Consider the following 23643-nt stretch of genomic DNA (forward strand, 5'->3'; position numbering starts at 1 on the left):
TCGAACTGACAGGATAATCATTTCTTATAGAACATATAAATGATATGTAGAAATGAATGCCAATAAAAACAGAAGGAATAAAATACATTTGTGTATTTAGTTAGAAGATGAAATGATTACATAGCAACTTATGTAAGTCGGCATCAATTCATGGAAATGCAGAAAATCCGCAGCTTAACGATTCGACTTGGCCACGCGCTCCAACTCGTCCTTCTTCTTGATGGCGTAGGAGTTGGAGGATCCCTTGGCGGCGTTGATCAGCTCATCAGCCAGACACTCGGCCACCGTCTTGATGTTGCGGAAGGCAGCCTCACGTGCTCCAGTGCAGATTAGCCAAATTGCCTGCAAAAAAACATTCAGTTATTAACTTTATTGTGTCAAGTTCTATTTTGACTTATTATAATGGATAAAAATAACTTTCTGCTACTGCTTTCTAATTATTTACATTGAAATCGGTATGTATTGTACCTATTATTTTAAATTTAAGCAGTGTCCAAGTGCCTGTAAGAATTACGTAGATAACTTTCTTAACTACAAGAAGTTCCCTGAAAATGACTCATTTTAACTTCATACGACTTTGTGGAATGCGAACACGATTACCTGGTTGACACGACGCAAGGGCGACACATCGACTGCCTGGCGGCGCACAGTGCCGGCGCGTCCGATTCGCGTGGAGTCCTCGCGCGGACCGGAATTGACGATGGCGTTGACGGTGACCTGAAGCGGATTCTCCGAGGTTAGCAGATGGATGATCTCGAAGGCGTGCTTGACGATGCGGCAGGCGAGGAGCTTCTTGCCGTTGCTGCGCCCCTTCATCATCAGCCCGCTGGTGAGGCGCTCCACGATGGGGCATTGGGCCTTGCGGAATCTCTTGGCCGCATAGCGTCCGGCGGAGTGCGGCAGGTAGCGGGCGAACTTCTCCTTTACGGCAATGTAGTCCTGCAGCGAGATGTCGCTGATGGAGATGTCGTCGCAGGCCCAGCGCCCGAAAAGCTTGATTTCCGGCCACTCGGTGACCTCCTGGGCCGGCATTGTGGTAACGACATCGTCAGCCCAGTCCTCCTGCTCCTGCGGTATAACCTGGCTCGCCTCCTGGCTGCTGGACTCCACCACTTCCTCGGACATTTCGGGGAAATTAATTCGAGCTAGATCTCAAAAGGCGTGCGACTTCGCGAAGCGTTCGGCGCGGAAAGAAAGAGGATGAAAAAGAAACGGTAAAAGGAGCTGTCACTTTCAAAATGGCCGCGACGTGCAACACTGCGCCGAGGGGCTGCCAACTTTGGGGCCTTTTTTTGGCGGGGGTTCAAATTTCAGGATTGCCCTTTGTGTTTATTAGATTACACATTGTTATCAAACTGGATTCGTTATGGCAGGTACCAAATGATCTAATTCTTTTATTAACATTAATTTTATTGACATTTACTTTTTCTTATTGTCCACTCCACCGATATACTTTTAAAAACTTTATTCTTAGATTAAGAACATTATTGTTTATTTATAACTTTGGTAAATTAGTTCCGTAAGACTGCCTTTTCAGAAGTCGCTGAAAACGCGAATGAACCAAAAGTGCCCATAATTTAAATGCACATCACCATACATATATGCTTGGATAAACAAATGCAGCAAAAGCTCGGGTTCTTTTTACTGCTGACTTAACATAAGCTGCTAGTATTGCTGCTTTCCCATTATGCACTGATACACTGAACGAAAAGTTGATTCAAATAAGTTTAATTCGTAATATTCATATCCCTCTTCCTTGTTCCTGAGTTCGTTTATTTCCTTCCTCCTTGTTCCAAAGCTTGTTTAATAATATAATTTTTGCACCAAACTGAGAACCATTTTATAAAACAAATAGGTGCCATATATATGTATGAATGATGTGTGTAACGCACTCATAACATTTTAGCGCGTGCTTCTGATATCTGATAAGCCATCGCCGTAGTCACACTCTCACACATATTGATAAACAAAACGTATATATTTTATTTGTTTTAATATGGAATACTTTCTATAATAATAATAATGCGACTGTGCAACCATCTACAACTGCTGCCTCAAACAGTAGCTTGAAATATACAAGTTTATCGTTTTGCGGTAGTAAATATAATACATTTTAAATTAGCCTTTGAAGAGCCAGCGTAGAAACAAACATAACAAACTGCTTAAAATCAAACACAGACACACACACACGATGTCTTTCGTTTGGCAAAGAAATGAAATAAACAAATCACGGTCGTTTTCACACCGTGCACACTCCACAGTCGATTGAGTGATGCTGGTGACTGCGAGCGTGCGAGGCGTGAAAACCAACTGCCAACTTAACCAACTATCATCTTAATGAGTAACTAAGTCCTAGTTTAAAGCGTTACGGCTGATCGGATTTCGGTTTGTCGGGCGTCTCCTGCAAGCAGTAACTGCGTATAGCGAGTCGTAATTTCCAAAAAAATACACAAACACTGATGTCGTGCGTGTCTGCATGGGGATGGGGGAATGCTCTGATGTGTGTTGTTCTTCGTGATGATAATGGAGTGGCGAAGGCTGCGGGAGAAGAGTGAAAGTTTATTTCGCGGCTTGAGTTTGACTGAGGTCGAGACTATAGCACTCGTAAAACCGAAGGATTGGCAATCAGGAGTTCTATTGCTTAGGTTTCATAAAATGCATCTCAGAGAAGAGCTGGTAGCTCCTCTATGTTTATGCGTTAAATGAACTTATTACTTAGTTTATCAAACAAAAAGTGCGTTACAACATTCTCTTAGACGCGAATCGCGCAATGCAACCTACAAGTTATAAAGATTCAGTTGTTCCGTCGCGAGTGCTATTTTCTTGACCTTGGCTGTCTCTGCAATGATTCATACTCACACTGCATGGCTGGCGACGGCGCCTACTCCTTGTCGCCCATCTTGGACTTGGAGGTCATGTAGATGCCCACGATGAGGCCGAACAGACCGATGGCCGAACCGAAGATCTCCACAATAAGGATCTTGACGAACAGGGCGGCATTGGCGGCGTCCGAGAGGGCGGCACCCGAACCCACAATGCCCACAGCAATGCCGCAGAACAGATTGACCAGGCCGACAGCCAGGCCAGCACCGAAGATGAGGTAGCCGGAGAACCAGTTCGTGTTCTGAATAGCCGCCTGCGAAAGGGCCGTCTCCATCGAGAACTGCTCCAGCTGGCCGGACAGAACGATGGCGGTGATCAGGCCGTAGATGGCCACGGCCTCGCAGAAGATGACCGAGATCAGATTCTTGGTCTTGATGCGGGGCGCCTTCACACCACCGCCCACGATGCTCGTGCCCGTCGTATGGATGCCCAGGGCGGCGCCCACGACGGACAGCGAGACGGAGAGTCCGATGCCCAGGCAGGCCCACATGTACGGGTTTGAGGAGGCCAGGAACCAGCCCACGCTCACCCGCTCGCCCTTGCCCGTCATCACGAAGTACAGGGTCAGGATGGTGGCCACGGCGAGGAAGAGCCACAGGAACGTTTGGGACACCACGGTGCGTATTTGGGCCGCCATCTTGCTATTTGTTCACTGTCTGCGGAACGGGGGAGCGTTAGCACGTCCGGATTTCCAAATTTTCCAGCTCACACTCACCGAATTGCAGGCGTAATTGTATTTTCTTGGCCGACAGGTGACTGCTCCGTGCGAAAAAAGAATCCACAATCACATGACGTACATTTTCTCTATCAGTCGCTATCGAATAATCACGCCACTCGATAAGTGCGATAACACAACCGTGCGCAGTGGTGGTTCGCTGGCTATTTTGTAGCCAGAACTTGTGCTTCTGATTAACAATGGGAAAATGGCTAGACAGTTGCTTAGTTAGCACTGCCAAGGGGAAATAAAAAAATAGCTGTTCCCATTATTGCGATATATGAACATTAAAACATATTTGTTGTATATTTGTGTTTCTTATGTATCTATTCATTTTGACTTCCAAAACTGAAAACTTCGTACTAGCTTTTTTAGCATTGGCACTCACCGTAGCAGTGAACTAAAAGCATGGCCTCACACCAATACTAAAAACGATATCGACTTAGTATCAGAAATCGATATAATTTAGCACCTTAGTGCAATTTTGAATTTAAAATTTGGCAGTTACTTTTCATATCTGCGTACCTATTCAAAGTTTCTTTTAAATGCATATTTTTTAATTCAATGTTAAAAGTTTCATTTTATTAATACTATATATATTCAAAAAAGAGACAGGAAAGCATTTAATAAATGTGTAAACTTAGCTTTCTAATACAATGTTCAAAAGGTTGTCAAACATCTATTGTAAAACAAACAACTTTTAGTTTCTACGATCTAATCCCGATTTAATATGTCTTTATGAAGCCAACAACTTGAACGACTGCATACCTTTTATGCATTTTTTATGTCATTTTTATATTTTTATGGGCAGGGGCAATTTCAAATGTCTGCCTTCTTACAAATGCAATTTTCTTGTAACTTACTTGGCCCAAAAAGATTTATCAGTAGTAAATGTTAGGGTCTCAGATAGGTAATATTTTTTATTTACACTCATTAAATTTTGCCATATAAATGACGAAGCTCTCGTTTATTTTCATTCGCCTTTGTTTTTTTGTATGCATATCAGCAGTCGGAGGCCTGTTTGCAGTTCACTGGCCACCGCTCGAGGAATTGCGCCTACGCGCGGAAAACTGTCCTGTCGCCAGCGACTTTTTCAGCTCATTGACTTGGCCGGGAAAGGGCCGGGTCAGGTCAAGATTCCGCTGTGGATGGGAGCACGTTTAACAGCAACCACGTGACGGTAGCGTAATCTAGAGCCACATCATCATTAAATATTTACACTACATTATAATTTCTGTTCTTTTCGCACGCGGCGCGTGTCAGGCTCTCATACACAATTACACTTGGAAAGTATTCAGAAATATGATTTTTAATTTTTAAAATAGTAAATACTGCATATATAGGTAAATATGGATTATTATTTGAACGCATGCACTGTTTTAAAATGACAATTGTTTTGAGCCAAAGGTTTTGATTTCCATAAGTTACACTCTACTTTTTTGAGTGTAAAACAAGTGAGCTAAAGGGATCCTGAGGATGAAGTGTCTTACAAGAAACGAAAGAAGAAAAAGTCGGAAAGGCGACACAACCGCAACATTCAATTAAACGTAATGTGTTGTTTGTTGTCCCTCGAAGGACAGGTTCGACCCCCCCCCCCCCTTTAGGCCCCACCCTTTTCCAGATTCCCACACTCCACACTCACGATAATAAATGTAAACTTTTCACTTGAAAAATTCACGACGCGCATAAAGAGCGAATAAAATGAGATGTCTACGGATAAGCCGGAATGGTCGTGGGTCTGGGTCAAGTCAAACATCACAAGAGAAATCCATTAACCTGCGTCTTTCTTTCCCTCGACTGAGTTTAGTGTTCGGCTTATCTTTTGGGGTTTTTGTTTAGAGAAGTGGAAAACTACGGCGAGCTTTCTGCAATGAATATTAGTGGAAATTATAGACAAAAATTACTAATTTTAATTTGTTTAAAACTCTTAGTGACCAGCTAGTATGGAAGCAATATGTCAAGTTTAAGGCTTGCCACACTTATGTTCCACTTGACTGCGGAAAAAACCACAACAATGAGGCATATGCAAGGGCACACCTTTTGTTCACATGCCACTATGGTGCACCAGTGGCAACAGAGCTTAGTTTTCTATGGACCGGAAGTTGGCCGGGCATATAAAAGGCCTTCCGCTGCTTTCCGGTGCAATGTTGCATTTCAAGCGTGCCCCAGACATGAGCACCCAACAATGTGCAACATCCACTGTTGCAGAAGCGTCTGAAGTAGTCCTGGGCACAATGAACTCCGAAGGACTGCTAACTTCCGACCGCTGGACTGAGACATATGGAAGGCTAATTTCGAGTGGTATTCAGGAAAATGTTTAGTGACCAAAGCGACTTCAGTTAAAAGATGTGTAAAGGTTATGTGTGTGGGAATTAAAAGTGGATATTCCCTGAACACAATTTAATAGTATTTTCCATATTCAGAGAGTGAGCTAGCACTTAGAAAGGTGTTGGCTAGGATAAAGGGAAAAGGACCTGCTTCAGAGTGATCCATCCTGTGTGGGCGCGGTCGAGGACAAGGGGCTGTTGAGAATTGATTTCCTGTTCAGGCATTTAGGCCGATTTGCTGACCATTGGGCAAAGTTCAAAGGGAGGCCAGGTGGAGAGTGGGTGGCAAATGCTGCAGCAGATCAAACGGCCAAGGGACTTGGAGCTACGGTGGCTGTCTTGGGATAAAGCGGGTCCGTCGGAGGTCAAGTTGGCCCCATCTCCGTCATCTCCGGCCTTAATCTTATTTATTTGTTTGGATTTTCCGGAAAGCCGAAGCCGAAAACGAATGTAATCTGTTTTAACTGCTGGATTTTTATTTATTTTTTTTTGTTTCGAATGGCCTTTAACTGCTTGTATGAATGAGCAAACTCAATTGCTTTTATTTTATTTGCTCTAAGTGGCCGTCTGGCATTAATTTAATGTATTGAAATGTAATGTAATGGTCAGTCCGTAACTTATGCAAATGAATTGGCAATTCTGTTAAATTTACCAGTCCGATTGATTTTTTTACTCTTTATATTTATTTGTTTCTGTTTTTACACGTGGCAAGTGCGGTTCGCTAATGAAATGCAGTTCATTGTATATATCGAGTTATAGCCATTTATCGATGGAAGGGCACTTCATAAAGTGTTTTTAAGCATATGTTCTTCTTCTTCCACTGGTGTATGTGCAAATAATGCAATCAACATCTGTGAATTTGTTCGCAAATGAATATGTTTGTACTTGTGCTGAATTGCACCATCATGGTAATTTAACTTTCCTTATGGCTAATCAGGAAGTCCATAATTTCGAAACAAACAACAGGCAGACGTTGGCAATTTGCAATAAAACACTGTCAAAAATATTGTGGCCCATCTGCGCTTTGCTCTTCATTTATTTCATTAACTACAAAGGAGATGAATACAGGTTCAGCTAACTCGGCTGAACAAAAAAGCAGCCACAGGCACTTGGCCAAAAAGTGACAAATTGTTTCAATTCAACAAAAGGCAAAGGAGTCACGACAGCGAAATGAGTAAGATGGCAAAGGCACAAAAAACAATAAAGCCTGCACAATAATGGCCTAGACCGAAGATAAAAGGGGTGAAGGAGGCAGCAGTTCGGAGGGAGCCGAGCTTTATAACCCTTTTTTACTCTCGTTTTCCGCAGTTGCTACACTGAAAAATATTAGAGCACGAAACCAAAGGGAGAATAGTGGAAATATATATATAATTGGATTTTACCATACATTTTTAGGGGGATAATAGCCCATATAAAATAAAACTAATACTAAACTAATACAAGCTTTTGATTAATGACAGTAATATTTCTTTCAAGTTGAAGTGATGTTTAATACTGTTTAAGAGTCGTACGTTTATTCTCAGTGTAGCGTTTTTTCCGTACAATCCTTTTCAGTTGTTTTGCAGTTCGGGCTTCTTTGTGTCATTAGCCGCCGTGTCCGTGTCCCTGTCCGTGTCCTTTTTATCTGTTGTACATGACATTTTGGCCTTTCTCATAAGTCTCGGACAGGCGAGCAGAGAGTCAGACAAAAGGTAGTATCGCCCCAAGAATGATGACGGCAATTTGCGGCTGATCCTGTCCACTCCCTTTTATTCGCCAGCATACGTAATTATCTTAATTTTATCTAAACTGCATTTCGCTCGGCTTTTTTTTTTGATTTCGAATCGCATCGTCATCGTCGTTTGCCAATGCAGCTTTGGACACGCTCTATTTTCTATTTAAGAAATGCACTGTAATTCTGAAAGAAGTTTTTAGGGTTTAATATTTAAGCTCGAATATCTATCTGTCTTTCCAATGTTCTAGCAATCTTTTCGAGGACTCCGACTGCCGTGTCCGCATGCAAATTCCCAGCGAGTGATAAAAATTGACTACCTGCCCCGGAATGGAAATGCAGTTTGGCAAGGCAAATATTTCAGCGTAAGTAAACTACATTAGCAACTGGGGAAATGGAAGGGCGTGCAGGGGGTGTTGGTCCAAAAACGAGTGGCAGTATGGGAATGATCTAGTTGGCCCTTGGTGTGTTTGCCCGTGCGTCAGGTGCAGTTCAACCAGGTTCAGTTTGGCTCCATCCTTGGCTCCCTAGGTGGCGCACCCGCCCCATTACCAAGTCCCAAGTTCTCAACATTACCCATCCGCCCTGTCAGCCGTATTTGTATCCGTGCGGTTGACAGCTCAGCGAAGGCAGAAGGCTGGCCAGAAATATAAAATCGTTTTGCTACAGGGCCAAGTTGAAAATGATAGAAACGTTAATCAGATGTTTGTGCATAAGCGATACATGACCCAACTGGAAATTGCAGTAGCAAGTGAAGTCAAACAGTGAATACTTTAAATATTTCAGTTGGGTACTTGAACTTTGTACAGCAGGTATGTGAATGATTTATGTGTGTTTGCAATGAATCAATACGTTCATTGTTACATTTTCCTGGTTGAGGTGCGTTGTCTGCTTTTAATGGTAAAGTGTTCTTGTCATTTTCAACGTTTTTAAATCAATCCCAACTGCATTAAATTCAAAAAGCAGGGGATATCATAAAAAGGGTCCTTCATGCGCCAGTCAAACATTTGTCTAAAATGCGGATTTACAAGTTAAATATTCACTGAAGCCAGCTAGTCAAGTTCCGAGTTAGTGAGACAGATTGCCATCGAAATATGGAGTCGAGAGCGGTGACAAACAAATGCGATTAAAACTTTTGCCAAAGACAAACAAACAAAAGTTTTAAAGACTTCTGGGCCGCAGCAAAGCAGCCGAGCAACAAATTAATGAAATAGTTTTGATGACTTTTGGCCCATCCCTCTTCCATCCTAAAATCATCTTCCGCCCAAATTTCCATTTTCCCGCACTCACACACACAGACAAACATATATATATCTGTATATCACATGTGCAATGAGCGCAGTTATGTGGGCAATTAATCGAAAGTGTTTGCTGCATAAATCAAGACGACTTATCCGTGCCGCCGAAAGTATGCAAAGTTATTTGCCAGCCAGGAATGCGGCATGCGCCGTAAGTTATGCCAACTATGCCACAAGGAGCACTTCTCCTGATTGTCTACGTGTGTGTGTGTGTGTGTGCGGGGTGTCTATGGCGCATAGCAGTGCGTGTGTGTGTGTGTGTTTGGTGGGGTAATCAGGCAGCAAGTAGGTCAGCGGCAATCAAAGCCAGAGATCCCACGAAATGGAAATCAAATTGTATTGTGGCCGTGTCTGAGCTTCGTTTTCCTTTCCTTCACTTCGGTGGGTTTTACAAGAAATTATTTCTTTCTTCCAAGCCACTGAATAGAATGCATTTATTACTATGCGTCAGTGTGGGCGATCTTAAAATAAGTATTTCAAACAAATTCACAAAGTCATTGATTTGTAATCAAAACGTTTCCGTGGCTGCTTTTAATTTTGCTTGGAAAGTCCAAAACAAAACTGTTTCCTTTCATCCATTTTACCTCCTCGAGATTTCAGGATTTGGCTAAATACATTAATACACGTAATCCATAACTTTTCCATTCAATTAGTGGATATTTAAGTACCACTTGCTGGCGCGAACAATGTTATTATGGAAATTCCCAAAACTCCGATCTGGTTTTCCCATCCCAAGGACTCATTTGCCGCTTCCTCCAATCTCAAGGCCTATTTTCCAACAAATTGCCTCCATTCCGAGCAATGTGTACTACCAAGTTTAACCCTAATAACATTTGCTTTTTATAGCCGTGCTATCCCTGGCAACATAACACGCCCTAATGCCAATTCAATTTGACTGCTTCTAATTACTATAAAATATCGCGGATGTTTAGCATTAATGAGGTCAGTGCGATGGGAGGTTAAACCAAGTGCCGCTCCTCCCACCACCCAACAAGAAGTTCAAGTACAAGTTTTAATTGAAATTTAAGCACTTAATTTGCCCAAAAGTGGAGAAAGGAAAAACTCATTGATTGGAGGCTTTTTGCAGGACAGCCGATAGAGTTTCGTCCTGTATAAATAGGTTTCCACTGAGGTGGTGACCCCAAAATTGAACCCCATTCCGCGATGTTGTCGTGCAATAATTTACACAGGCCATTTCTCTCTGTCTTCTTTGTTACTTGTTACTGCTCCTTTTGTTACTTTTGGTCAGCGCAATTTGGACAAAAAAGGGGTGGCCATCAGAGCTGGCAAATTAAAAGTGATTTGAAGATTAATAAATATGCATAAAAAGGGGTTGTAGTTTAACATTATTACTCATTTGAATCTAAGTGATATAATCAGTGTTTTTAGAGAATTTACTTGTCATTTATATTTGGCAGCACTATTTCGTTTTCTGGGCGTGTTCCTTTTCGAATTGGTAGCCTTGAGTGAAATATGGCGCAAGTTCATGAGGTGGCGACATCAAAATGATGATGATGCCTGCAAGTCTGGCGGCGGTGACAACATTGTCGACGTCTATTGCAATCAAGAATTTATGTTTTCAGCTCGCAGTTTGTCTTCGCGAAGGAAGGTGGTTTTTGGCCCTCGGGACTCTTAGCCATCCGGGTCTTGAGCTGTCCGGTTCCGGCAGAAAAGGGGATTGGGATTGGGCTTTGGGTTTTTGAATGCCTTCGGTTCGAGTTGGCTCGCTCGCTTGGTTAAACGCAATTTAGCTGCATTGCTCAAATTTCCGCTTCACTATCGCGTTACCTTCTTCCACATCTCACTCTCATTTTGGCTTTCATCTCCGCATTTTCCACTATATGTATCTAAGTTGGCTGCCGTGACTTGTTAGCCGAGATGGCACGAAGTTGGCCCTAATATTTGAGTTGGGTTAGCTGGAATTTGTAGGTCAGGTTATCGTTTGCTCACTTGATGCTTGGGCAACATCTTTTCGATGAAGGCTTATTATAAATTGGAGTGACATGTGTGGGAGCTATAAAAAGCTGTGAAAATTTGAGGAATAAAACATTTTAGAAAACAAAAAACCCAACTATTGGAACATAAAAGGGTGAGTACTTTCCTTCAGAGTATTGAGGTAATTCATGTTATACTCTTTTTTTGTTCAAAATCAATTAGGAGTGACCCCGGTGATCTCGGAATCATTCCAAGGTGGCCAACAGGTTATGCAGCGGGTTTGTAGCGAAAGTGAACAGCATTTGACTGGCAACCCGGGCAAATTTATGTTGGAGAGTCCAACACAAAGGGGCGGACAGTCCGTTCTTGTCAAGTGCAGTGAGTGAATGAAGGAAGGAATCCCACTTGGCCAAGACGGCCACACCTCCGTGGGATCTGCGGACTGCGTGGGCTGTCTGGCGATAAGAGGCACTTGTCTTGGCCGTAATGGATTATTCGAAATTTTTCACGTGTCTGTCTGCCTGCCCTGCGGTTAACGCTCAACACATTCCAAGTCCTACACACGTGGCAAATATTAATTTACTCACCATTTTTCGGGGCACTCTTGGCTTAAATAAGCGCTTCATTCTATTTACGGCGACTCCAACTATGTATGTAGTATGTATGTATGTATATGGCTGGGGCACATTTTGCAGCGGATATAGTCATGTCAGCTGCCTATAAATAACCCCAGCCTGACATCAAATAATCATGAAGGTGTCAGCTTTGACTACATTTAGAAACGACACGCCCATATCTTGTGTAAAATATGAGCGTACGGGGAGAAGTTCTTGGCTTAAATGTGGCTTTTTAAGGGGGCTAAAGCTTTAAGGCCTAATTTCAAAAGGTTAGGAACGTTTATTTATAAGTTAAGGAATTCATTACGGACTATGATGTAATATTGGTAAGTAGCACATATATATTGACTATATATCTAGGACAAGTCAGACTCAGCAGTTTCATCATGCCCCCGATGATCCTCAGTCCACAGGATTTTGCCAACCCAATAGCAACTTTCTGCTCGGCTTCTTTTGTTTGTGTTTGAGCTAACCGAAAAAGCGAAAAGAATTTTGCGATTTCCATGCACGTTTTGCATAGCAAAAGGCGAAGCGAAAAACAACAGAACCCAAAATGGGAAATTGTGTGGGAAAAAAGCGGGGCGACAAGCGAGTGCAAAAGAAGCTGAAAATAAAACATCAATTTTTATGCGACAATTTATTGCGTTTCCTCCGCTTTTTGGCCAACAACCACCCCACCTTTCGAAGCTTTTGCCGAGTGGCGAGCGTGTCGGGCACGTGTTCTTTGTATTTTGGGCATACCTTTGGGCGTCTGATTACATAACAGAAAATGTCAATGTTTGTCAGCCGGCAGCTATTAGATTAGACAAGGTGGTTACTCGGTATTCCGGGCCCTGTTTCCCTTATTTCTAAAATGCTATCCATGCACCGGGTGAAAAAGGTGACCCCATTTTATTAGTTGGCTGAGAATTTAAATTGTAAATTTTACACTAAGTCATAACTTAAAATTTGACCTTTAAAAACAATACATTTAAACTTTTTTAAGTTTTTTTTACAACTTGCGCAATTTTGCGTTATTTTTTTCAGTGTTGAGTGGTCGCTGTGAGGTGGAAGGCAGATGAAAGCTTAGATGCGGCCGTGTTGACTGTGTGCGAATTGTCTGCTAATCTTTACAAATTTGAGGTGCGCATTTGTTTACGAGCTCGCGATGGCAGCTTCTGTTCCATGACTTCTGGCTAAGCTTAGGCTTTACCGGTGGCCAGAAAAGTACTTAGCTCAGTGAAGCGTTGTGCCAGAAATGTGGCCAATAAATGAAGTATACGCCTCGTGGCCGCAGGAGCTTTAACTGCTAAAAAGCGAACGGTACGAACAAAATTGTAAGCTAAAACGTGAGTTGCATTTACTTAAGAATTAGGCATAGTTCTTTGCATACAAAAATAATCAATTGAATAAAACAAACTTTCGTTCCTTAAGCTAAGAAAAATTTAACTTGCAATGTGAAGCATTTTGAACTTTCACAAAGTTTTATCATCAGAAATTCTCATTTATCCAGGTGCTTTGTCATGCTCTTTATATGGCCATTTTGTGTTGGATGTTTTGAAGAGAATCTGAAAGCCATATATCTAAGCATTTATGACATTTTTAGAGCTAATAAGATTAGGATTGAAAAATAAATGATATAAAAAAAACATGTATCTCTCAGTTTGTCGCTTGAAAATACGGAAATTATAGAAAAATTGTACAAAGAAAACGATTTGATTAAGATAAAGAATTTCATTCGAAATAAAGCTTCTACCATTGCGCTCAAATTTTAAAATCTATTTAAATGTAATTTCGAATTTTCATTAGAAATTCTTTTAAGTTTGTTTGGGATATAATAAATTTTAATAAACTGATTGCTGGTTTTACAGTCAGTTATTTGCAATCCATCTCACGCTCATCTTATTCATTTTCTGATTTCCATAATTGTGTGTTTGCCATTTAATCCTGTTGTTCAATCAATGAAACCTGATTGCAGCCCTTAAACTGCAAGCCTCCATCCAATTGAACCATTCAACCGTGCCTTCAACCCGTTCGCAATGCATCGCTATCGTTTTCAGGCAATCCGTGACGCAACCCGGCCATCCGGCAATCCGACAATCCATTTCCAAGCAGTTAGCACTCGGGCGCATTAGCAGCCACCCATGGCCCTTCCCTTTAATGCCGTTTGAAATCGGCAAACAAAGCCCGTGGCAAATGGTAAATGAGCGCACCAGACGTGTCTCAGCAATCAGCCAAAGATCGGATTTATGCCCCCATCAGATATGCAATTAATTTGGCCATCAACACACCACAAGTCGCATTCAAGCCGAAAATTTAATAACGCTTTTAATTGCGATTGTAAGACGGCTGGAAGGCGGAATATTAATGATTTTTTACTCAAGCTTAGCTTAAAGATTCCAAACTGTGAAATATTTAATATGAAATGTCTGTGTAAAAGATGCACAATTCTTTGCCACATTTTTTGGCTGATTAAACTCTGTAAAATATTTTACACTCATTCCTTGGCGCAAAATTCCACAGCGTCACGCAGCAGTGAAAATGCCAGAGATTCATTCAGCTCACCCTTTCCTTTTGTTCATTATTAATTTTCTTTGATAGCCAAATTTCTGCGGGTGACCGAGGCTATAAAAAATAATGATTGCAACTTCCTGGCCAAAACGGAAGGGCAAAATTCCAGGCTGCAGGCGCCAATAAATTAAGCTTTATGCGTGGCTAATAGAAAAAAAAAAAGAAATGGGCAGCCACCTGAGTGCGGCGCACATATGCAAATTGTTGTGGCACTTGCACACACACACACACACACTGGCATTCAAGAATACATAAATTACGTGCTTAAGCAACAAAGGGAGAATGGCAGAAAAAGTTGCATAAAAATGTGTAAAAAATACACTATTTTTAAAACGATTTGCATTGCATGAAAGGAACGCATAAAATGGAGCTAGCAACGGGGATGGCGGCCAACGGGCTCTATATGCTCTATATTGAAATAAAAATGGAGAAATTGTGAAATGCAAGGAGGCACATGCCAGCTGCGTCGGTGTGCGACTTTTTAGCATAAACTTGAAGATCTGTGCGACGACAGGGCGTATGCGTAATGCAAGTGGCACAAAGGTTGCCCATATCCTTGTTACTAAGGGCACTTTCCGTCCTGACTTTCTGCCAGCCAACCTTTCGGCTTTATGAGGTGAGCCGTAAAATATGAAACGCTTTTGAGCAGATGCCTTAAAAATGGCAAAGGCTAACAATGGAAAAATCTGATTAAGAGTGAAGTTTATGCGCAATGGAGTGGTTTGAAAAATCAAGGCTCTTTTACAGTGTACAATGTACAATTTTCATTGCTCATTGCAATGGAAATATTACAAGAAATATGAATTTGTATTACAATATATATACCCTTTAATTTACTTGCATTCTTATGCAATAGAATGCTGGCTTTAATTTGAAAACTTTCTAATTGAAGTGCTATCGAATTTAAAAGACACACTCTTAGGCACTCATTTTTAATTTTAATTGGACTCCATTTAACGCAATTTGGTTGAACAAGACTTGTTAGCAGTTTGATTGAGATTGAAAGCTTTTTAAATTTGATTGAATTGAGGCTTGCGGAATGCACGTGCAAATGAAGAGCATTGCAATTTTATGAAGTGTGGCAAAGAAAGTAAAGTAATAGTTTTACCAAATTAAAAATGGATTTCAGTTTGTGTGTTTTATACTTGCTCGCCTCTTAAATGGATTATGTAATTTTTGATGACTACTTATGAAGTAACATTGTTTGCACTCGAATGTTTTTATTGTTCGTTATCCCAAAGGTAAAGGGAAACTCCAGTGCACTTGCTGTGTGGTCTGTTTTGGCCAACTTCTTGGACGTCTTAGTGTAGTTTTCAAGCAGATTGCTGTGTCATGTGTCCAATTGCATCAGCCAGCCGGGTTGAATATCCTGTCAGCTGCTGCGAGGTGCCACATCAATCAGGATGCAAGTGCTCCAACTGAGCGGAAAGGACTCGAGAATCCCGGGAAGAAAGGCTGATGGAACAGCTGCTGCCATTGTCTATTTGCCGGATTGCATTTTTCAGCAAACTTAATTAATTCTCCGGCTCGAGCTGTAGAGTTCGTAATAACAGCAATCATAATGGTAATGGGTCATGATGAGACAGCAGGCAGGCAGGCAGTAGCTCATTGAATTGGCAGGGCCATAAATTGCATCGACCGCTTGATTTATGGCCAACAGCCATGTGCAAGCCGCCCAAGGCCTCCTCCTAATTTGGCACTTAAATGCAGGGACGTGCGTGGGCCGCCTACTCACGGGTTGACTTATGTCCAAGTTTTCCCGTTTCCACTCTCCCATCCCTTGACTCTTCCCACTGTATTCCCGATTTTCTCAGCTTTTCCCGCTTTTCCCGGGTAGGCATATGCACACGTCCTCGCTAGCGATTCCCATCACGCGCCGCAAAATGGTGTTACGTGTTTGCCGCCTCGGATACTCTGGTGACTGGAGTCCACCGCATCATTGCCATCTTGCAACTCCCGTGCGAATTAAGTGAGTCAGAGATGGTGCTCTGCTCAAAAAAGCCATTCTAATTTCCTGCTGGCTTAAGAAAACTTTCATTTTATTATTGGAATAATTATGAAAACATATTCACTACAAAATAAAATGGTTTCGCAGTTGTAGAGCATTTTTATTAAATACTAGCTAGCTACTTCATCATCGCTGGAGGGCTGTTGTCAGTTCCCGCTGCCCCTTTGGTTGCCCCTTTCAAACGGCGCCTGTGTGCTGCTGGCATATTCAATAATTGGCGCCCCTGGTTATGGGGGCTTCCGTGGTGAGGGGTGGTAGTGGGCGCTGGTGGGGATGCTCATAGTTTGACGTGCCGCCGGAAAGGATGCTGCATTAAATTCCGCGCGTTTCACATCAGCGCAGGCTCTGCAAATTACTGCGAAAATTGATTCACAGGCGGGTGGCGGGAAAACGGAGAAAAAGAGCACATCAGCTAACGAAAAAATCATTGATAGTTATGCCTGTGTGGTTTTTTCACACGTTTACTGCGATTTTTTATGTGGGTGCAGCTGGTGATTTTGCGTGAATTTGTGCATTTTGCACTCGTTAAAAAAAGATACAGTTTATGGCAGTTTTGTTTTTAGAAATAGAAGTTGGCTTTAAGCATATTTAAAGCTAAAAATAACGTTTTATGATAAATAATAATAATAAATTACTGCCTATATTGACCATTGATGATGGTTTTATCAATTATTAACTAATTTTGAATGGATTATCGCGACGGTAACATAAATTATTATGTTTAAAATAATTTTTGGAATAGATATAATAACTAAATAATTATCCTGGGGTGAATTAGGCAGATTTTATCCGCTGTTACATATGTAATGATATATTCAAAGTACTACACTAAAGATATACCCTATAATAACAAAGTGAAAATTTGAAATTATTTCGTGCGTTTTTATGTGGTTTGCCCATTAAAATATCTAAAACAACGGGGCACAATTTTGCGCAAATTATTTATAGATTTCTATTGCTATTGTATTTAACACATAAATATATTATCTATTTTTTTGTTATTGAACAATCATTCAAGCTGCGTATTCAATTGGCATCTGACTAAATTTAGAAAATTCTTTTTCCGATTCCATTGAGCGTTACTTGCACCTTAATGAACTGCCAATTGCGCGTTGTTCAATGCTCACTACTCTACCAATTGGATTGGAGCTTTGGTTCACCCCCTCCCACCATTTTCGCTCTTATTTTCACTGTTTTTTTGCATTCACTCTAATTGAATTGTTCGCCGGTGCAATTTAATTTCTGCGCAAATGCAAAAACAAAAGGCAAAGACATGCACTCTGGGGAAAAAGGTAAAGAACGCCGGTAGGTGGCTAAGGGGAAGGTAGCTAAGGAGGAAGGGGGAAGAGGATCCAACCGGTTTGCAAATGGTTGCAAGGTCACATGGGGAGTGGGGGCGTGGCAAGGGGCTGTGGCGGTTGCAGAAGTAACAAGTGTTTTTCGGCTGACGGCAACAAGGAAACGACAATGAGAAAAACGTGAAAGGTAACAGATGCGTAAAATAATCGCTCCCCAACAAAATGAAACAGTGGCGTGCCAAGAATTTCAAAAAGGGTTTCCAGTTTTTGAATTTCATTTGTAGCTCCACAAATCGATCTATCAAAAACCGTAAAAGATCATACGAATTATCATGGTACTCTTAATCTTAATTTTAAGTTTCGTATATCACTTTTTTAATTGACTGCAAAAGGGCATTAGGGGGTTTAAATTTGATTGAGAAAACTAGAAACAAACAAATAGCAAGACCGGCAAGTATATTATTTTACGATATTGTTTTACGAAATGTTTACTTTCATTAACGTAAATATTACCAGACTGCTCCCCATCGAATCATCAGTCTTCTTCTCTCACAACAGCCACCACCTTTGATTTTCATTCTTGAGCAGTTTTTATACACCGAGTCGAAAAAATAGTTCTGGTTTTTGAAGATATTTAGATATTTATATTAGAATTGGCTCTATCAAACAATATGCTAAATATTTTATTATTGTAATAATTTTGGAAATCTGCTTAAAAGATATTTTGCTTAAGAAAAAGGTTACTAAATATGTTCGCTTTGCATACATTTTTAGGTTCTTATAAATGTCGACAAATTTGAATAGTTTTATGAACACTACACGATTTTCCGCTGGTGTAGCCGAAGGGTTTAGAGAACGAAGACGAGCGCATAAAAAAGAAATAACAGTGTGAAACAAAACCAAACAAAACAAAACAAAGTGAATGCCGAAAGAAGAGGCTAATTAAAGAGATCGAAAGCACAGAACGCTGTTCGAATCGAATGCCATCAGTCCAAATCGAATCGTTGCCGCGAACGCAGCTCTCTTCAAAAGCGGAAAAAATATTTAAAAAAATATATAGTTCAACCGATCGATCGTGCGAGAAAAACGACATTGACATTCAAGCGGGCGCGCTAATTGATCCATTGGAAGCCCCCTTAACGCCCGGGTCAAGTGCTCTCAATTGGAAGTGTCAGGTGGCAGCATGGGGCATCTGCACCCCGTTCCCAACCCCCTTCCGATCCCCATCTCGATCGCAGTTCCGTTGATACTGCTGTTTTTGGGCGCCTCATCGCCGGTTTTGGCCAGTTCCGATGATCAAACCGCCTGCGGATCGTTGGAGATAAATAAGATTGCGGACCTGCGGAAACTGCAGAACTGTACTCATGTGGTGGGTCACGTTCGACTGGCCTATGTGGATCTGACGGATGTATCCGGCAACTACAGCCTGGATTCGCTGGCCAGCAATGTGACCGAGATCAGTGACTACCTAATGGTGTATCGCTGCACGGGTCTGATCAGCCTGCAGTCGATATTCCCACGGCTGCGTATCATTCGTGGGCAGGAGCTCCTCTTTGATCAGTACTCCCTGGTGGTCTACGAGAATCGCAATCTCAGGGAGCTCGGCCTGGTGGAGTTATTGCGCATCCAGAGCGGATTCATTCGCGTCGAATCGAATCCCTTGCTGTGCTTCGTGGAAACCGTCGATTGGATATATCTAATGGGCAATGCCACTCGGCAGCACTTTTCCCTTAAAGTGAGTGAAGATATACTTGGGCATATGTTCCTTGATATTAAGCAAATATTGGATAAATAACTTTTTTATTAACCATAGCACAACAGACCGCAAAGTCAGTGCCCTTTGTGTGGTAGCCTGTCAGCGGACTTCGAGTTCATCCGGAACTCCTCGGAGCGCTGCTGGAACGTGAATACGACACAACTTCGCCCCCAACCGCCCAGACTTAAGGACTGCCCCATTGCATGTGGCCTAAACGGATGTGATAGTGCGGGCAAATGTTGTGATCACAACTGTGTAACTGGTTGCTATTCCCAAAACTGCTCCCTTTGTGCAAACTACCAGGGAAGAATGGGATGTGTCAATCAGTGTGTCGCCAGCTATGAATTAAACAAGAGGAGGTGCATCGGTCACAGGGAGTGCCGGGAATTGGGAAGGATTCCCCTGATACGCGGCTATCAGTGTGTGAAAAAGTGTCCGGGAAACCAGAAAGAGATTTTGGTCGCCAAGGGCATCATCCACTGCCAGGTGGAGTGCAACGGCGATTTTCACGTGAAGAGTGCTGCCGACCTGGAAGTTTTACAAGACTGTGTGACGATCAATGGTTCACTTACCATCGAACTCACCAATATTAAAGGTGTGTTTCATATCATATATGATATCTGTATAATTTACTTACATAATACATTTTCCAGAAAAAATTGTAGATGCCTTGGAAAATGCGTTGGCCAGTGTTAAAGAGATCACTGGGTATCTGAAGGTCATACACTCTGCACAGCTGATGTCGCTCACATTTCTTCAGAATTTGGATGCCATAAGAGGGGATAAGCTGGTGGAAAACAAGTTAGTTTGAGAGGCAAGGATTGTATTGAAATTCTAATAATATTATTTATCTCATTTTCAGATACGCCCTGTATGTAGTGAATAACTACCATTTGGAGCACATTTGGCCACCCAATCACCTGGTGATCATTCAGCGCGGTACACTATTCTTTCACCTGAATCCCCGCCTGTGCTACGAGAAAATCCATCAGCTACAGGGCTCCCTGAAAAGCGGAGAGAATATATCCGTGGCAGATGTATCCCCCAATTCGAACGGCGAACGCGTGATTTGTGGCGACGCGGTGCGCTCCCTCAATCCCAAAGTGGAGGACCTAAATTCCACTGCGGTACGCATCATCCTGGACTACATGGACTGGGAGGGTATGGAAACGCTAATAGGATATTCGTATCACTACAAGGAAGCCCCGGTGCAAAACGTGACTATGTACGATGGTCGGCATGGTTGCGGTCATGACAAGTGGGTGTGGACTCCTCGCCCTCACCAAGTTTACCTACAGTGATTCTGTTTATAATTTTCCAGCTGGCTGATGGACGTTGTGCCCAACCAGAGTCGACGTCATGTGATAAGCGGTCTGAAGCCCTACACACAGTATGCGTATTTCGTGAAGACCCTCACCAGAACCGAATATCATATTCAGATAGATGCCTACTCAAAAATCGGCTACTTCCAGACGCTACCGGATAGGCCAAGTCCTGTGCTCCGAATATATGGCAGTTCGGAAATCAGTTCCCAGATTGTAAGTACTTTTCAAAATATATCTCTCAGCTTAAAAACTTGTTCATTTCCAGCTTCTTCACTGGTGGCCACCGAGGCGTCCAAATGGAGTCATTAAAAATTATTTTGTGACCGCCGAAAAGTACAATGCTACCAAGGAAGCAAAGGACAAAAATTATGTGAATGTTGAGTTGGAAAATGCTAAAGACATCGATTGTGAGTGCGCTGGTGTACTGCCCTACTATTCAGGTCCTCAGCCAGATGACGAGGATTACTACAACAAAGAGCAAATCACCTACGAGGATGCGTTGCCCAATCTCATTTATGTTTCGTAAGACAAGAAAATATGGTTTTCTTTGAAGTTTCAATTGAAATAATATACAATATTATACCATCTATAGGCGCAATCACGACTATCGCAGAAAGGAGTTCGAAAAAGTGATTAACTATGAGCACCTGTTGTCCATAAAGAAGGATGAAGAGCCCACCAGACCGCCCACAACCACTCCTGCTCCTACAAATGCAACATTGGCTAAGGAGAGATTGGCCGCAATTAACTATGAGAATTATCGCCTGAATAGCGAGAAGAAGCAGCGGGATCTTCAGGACTTGGACCAGCACAAGTATACCATCCGACATGCCTTGCCCAAGTGCCAAAACTCCCACGCATCCGTGGTCCAGCAAGTGGAGGAAAAATGCGTGGCTGAGGAGCCCTTGAGTGGCTACGAACTTCCGGGCACCCAGCACTTTTACTGCCTCTCCCAGTTGGAGCCGGAAACCCATTACCGGATCACCATACGGGCTTGCGTCGAGGGCGTGGTCAACGGATGCTCAACTCCGGCGGAAGCTGTAATCAAGACTGCAAGCATCCAACTGGAGCGATTCATCAAGGGTGTTTAGCAGAGAATCCTCGATCGCAGACTTTCTGTATCCGCTGACAAGTGATAAATGCTAGACCCATATGACGATAGGCATGTTGAAAACTTGATGCAATATCAACCTAAATCAACGTGTTTAACATTTACTATATCTGTATTTATTGTTCTAAAAAACTTGACATAGAAGGACCGCTGGACCTCTTATTTTTCCAGACTATATATGTCGTAGTTTTACTATTTGGAATTAATTTTTTTTTTTAATATTTTTCGGTTTTTAACTTTGATTATAATTAGACTGAACAGCTTTAATGCTTTTTACTTGAATCAATTGTTAAAATGTAATGTAATGTGTAAGCCGTGTCATATGGGCCCAACTAAGTATTGTAAGTCAAGTGACTGTAGTTCCTCCAAATGTATTGTAAATGTGTAAATGCCAAACAAATCCTCGACAAGCGAGCAAATGTTTTCATCAGTGCTAATTTGACTTATCAGCTTATCAGACTTAGCCGCACGTCCTTGCAATGTGTGCCAGAGCCAGAAACCGTTCAAAGGGAAAAACCCTCACTGACAGCAGTGATTCCTGAGATCCTCAACTTGGCCCGGAAAGCGGTTACCTTTCTCTCGAGATTGGCCATGGCATAAGCCTAGGCGAAACTAACAACAGCAGGCTGCCTGGAACTTCCAACGCATGCCACTTAATATGCAAATATGCCGCAAAAGAGCTTTAAACTTTAAAACACTGACAAAAACTAGAACTAATCCCCACCATCGAAAACTGGGCGGAAAGGGACTAGGTCGAGACGATGCTTTTGCTTTCGGTGTGGAGTGGAGTCAAGTCGAGTACGTGTCATGTGTCGCCTTGTTTGTGGCCAAGTTTTCGGCGCAGCTGGAAAAGTTCCATGAAAACGTGTCCCACTCAATGGGGAAAAGCGGTTCGTGATTGACGCAGGACTAAGTATGAGCGGCGAGGGGTGAGCGGGATGCGGGAAGCTAAGGACGCTCAGAGTGCCTGCAGAGGAAAAGGATTTCAATTCTGCCGCTGACACTGACGCGCAATTTAACTACCTTAGAGGTCGCGAGTGAAGTACTCCAAAGGGGGTAACTTGGCGACTATCCCTTCGCGTACTTTGGAAGCTTCACTGCAAGAAACTCACTAGCACAAATTTAGGTCATATATAATATACTGCAATTGAAAGCCAATCAATAAAAGGTATAACATTTCATTGTCTACAATAAAATTCCCTTTAAAAATACTCAAGTTTATCATATTTGTTAGTCTAAGCTAGAGTTTCTTTTTAGTGAGCTAATACCCGCTGGCAAACCTTATTCAACCTACTGAGTGTAACTAATCTCTTTTTCAATTTTTGATGTAGCCATTTAAATCAACTGGCTGGACTTAAAGCAAAATGCTGGGCAGCTGGAAACCACTTATGCCACATCCTTTGGCGCCGTCTTTAAGTGGAGGAAGGAAGAGATATGGGGCTGTGTGTGATCTTATCCTAAACCAATTGTATTTCAATATTTCACTGTCCCCTCCTCTTCGCCCTTTGCTGTTGCACCATTTTTCGCGTTATTTCCGTTGCCATAGACGCAGTTGTAGTAGCAGCTGTAGCTGTGGTTGCAAACGTAGTCCTTGCCGTGTAGCCTCGTTATCCTTGCACTCGTTTGTTATCTATGCACTTGCCGGGCCAAGCACTTTGGGTGCGGTTCGTCGATGTCAGTGCGTCAGTTTAGCAGTTCCTCCGTCCGCCCGTTGGTCCGCCCGTCCGTCCGTCAGTCAGGCAGGCAGGCGGACAATAAAACTGAGTGCACCGCAACTCGGACTAGTGCTGTTCAATTGGAGTTTATTTAATATATGTTTATCAATTTTATTTTTAGTCCGAAAATATGTTACATACCTGACATTTGTTTTTGACCTATTAAATTGCTATAGAAATCGATACTTAAAACTACCAGTGCGATACTAAGTATTGCATGGATGGTACAGAATATGCTTACTTGCTTTTGACTTAGCCATATTTGGCTTATAACCCGCTATGTGGGCAGCTTTGCCAATCCATATGTGTGCGCTCCTCGATTGTCCTTGCCCCAACTGGAGAAACGAAAGTGTCGGCATCACCTTCACCATCGGCGCATTAAACTCTGGGTTTT

The 23643-nt window shown here is 42.2% G+C and overlaps 3 protein-coding genes and 2 long non-coding RNA genes across 8 annotated transcripts; 2 read left to right on the forward strand and 3 right to left on the reverse strand.

The window, feature by feature from the left end:
• Nucleotides 1-79: 79 nt before the first annotated feature.
• Nucleotides 80-1211, reverse strand: RpS5b (Ribosomal protein S5b). Of its 2 annotated transcripts, NM_001260181.2 has the most exons (3): nucleotides 601-1211; nucleotides 469-545; nucleotides 80-342 (listed from the first exon to the last, which is right to left on the reverse strand). In NM_001260181.2, exons 1-2 carry the CDS (start codon nucleotides 1123-1125, stop codon nucleotides 528-530), a joined length of 543 nt encoding a protein of 180 aa, NP_001247110.1. In that variant the 5' UTR covers nucleotides 1126-1211; the 3' UTR covers nucleotides 80-342; nucleotides 469-527. The 2 variants fall into 2 exon arrangements, with proteins under 2 accessions (NP_001247110.1, NP_650407.1); NM_142150.3 differs by lacking the exon at nucleotides 469-545.
• Nucleotides 1212-1977: 766 nt separating this feature from the next.
• On the reverse strand, nucleotides 1978-3709 carry VhaPPA1-1 (Vacuolar H[+] ATPase PPA1 subunit 1). Of its 2 annotated transcripts, none has more exons than NM_001260182.2 (3): nucleotides 3599-3709; nucleotides 2860-3535; nucleotides 1978-2538 (listed from the first exon to the last, which is right to left on the reverse strand). In NM_001260182.2, exon 2 carries the CDS (start codon nucleotides 3518-3520, stop codon nucleotides 2882-2884), a length of 639 nt encoding a protein of 212 aa, NP_001247111.1. In that variant the 5' UTR covers nucleotides 3521-3535; nucleotides 3599-3709; the 3' UTR covers nucleotides 1978-2538; nucleotides 2860-2881. The 2 variants fall into 2 exon arrangements, with proteins under 2 accessions (NP_001247111.1, NP_652010.1); NM_143753.2 differs by having other exon boundaries at nucleotides 2860-3539.
• A 7143-nt stretch (nucleotides 3710-10852) lies between these two features.
• lncRNA:CR46199 (long non-coding RNA:CR46199) lies at nucleotides 10853-11630 on the forward strand. The gene is made up of 2 exons (NR_133400.1): nucleotides 10853-11023; nucleotides 11092-11630. It is a non-coding gene; the product is annotated as a long non-coding RNA:CR46199 (long non-coding RNA).
• A 6645-nt stretch (nucleotides 11631-18275) lies between these two features.
• On the forward strand, nucleotides 18276-22731 carry Sdr (Secreted decoy of InR). Of its 2 annotated transcripts, none has more exons than NM_001300402.1 (7): nucleotides 18276-19077; nucleotides 19156-19693; nucleotides 19752-19899; nucleotides 19961-20356; nucleotides 20420-20636; nucleotides 20689-20945; nucleotides 21016-22731. In NM_001300402.1, exons 1-7 carry the CDS (start codon nucleotides 18526-18528, stop codon nucleotides 21512-21514), a joined length of 2607 nt encoding a protein of 868 aa, NP_001287331.1. In that variant the 5' UTR covers nucleotides 18276-18525; the 3' UTR covers nucleotides 21515-22731. The 2 variants fall into 2 exon arrangements, with proteins under 2 accessions (NP_001287331.1, NP_650408.1); NM_142151.2 differs by having other exon boundaries at nucleotides 21016-21950.
• A 119-nt stretch (nucleotides 22732-22850) lies between these two features.
• On the reverse strand, nucleotides 22851-23409 carry lncRNA:CR45598 (long non-coding RNA:CR45598). The gene has a single exon (NR_125163.1). It is a non-coding gene; the product is annotated as a long non-coding RNA:CR45598 (long non-coding RNA).
• Nucleotides 23410-23643: the final 234 nt, after the last annotated feature.

This window comes from Drosophila melanogaster, chromosome 3R (assembly GCF_000001215.4).
Source record: "Drosophila melanogaster chromosome 3R".
NCBI classification, from domain to species: domain Eukaryota; kingdom Metazoa; phylum Arthropoda; class Insecta; order Diptera; family Drosophilidae; genus Drosophila; species Drosophila melanogaster.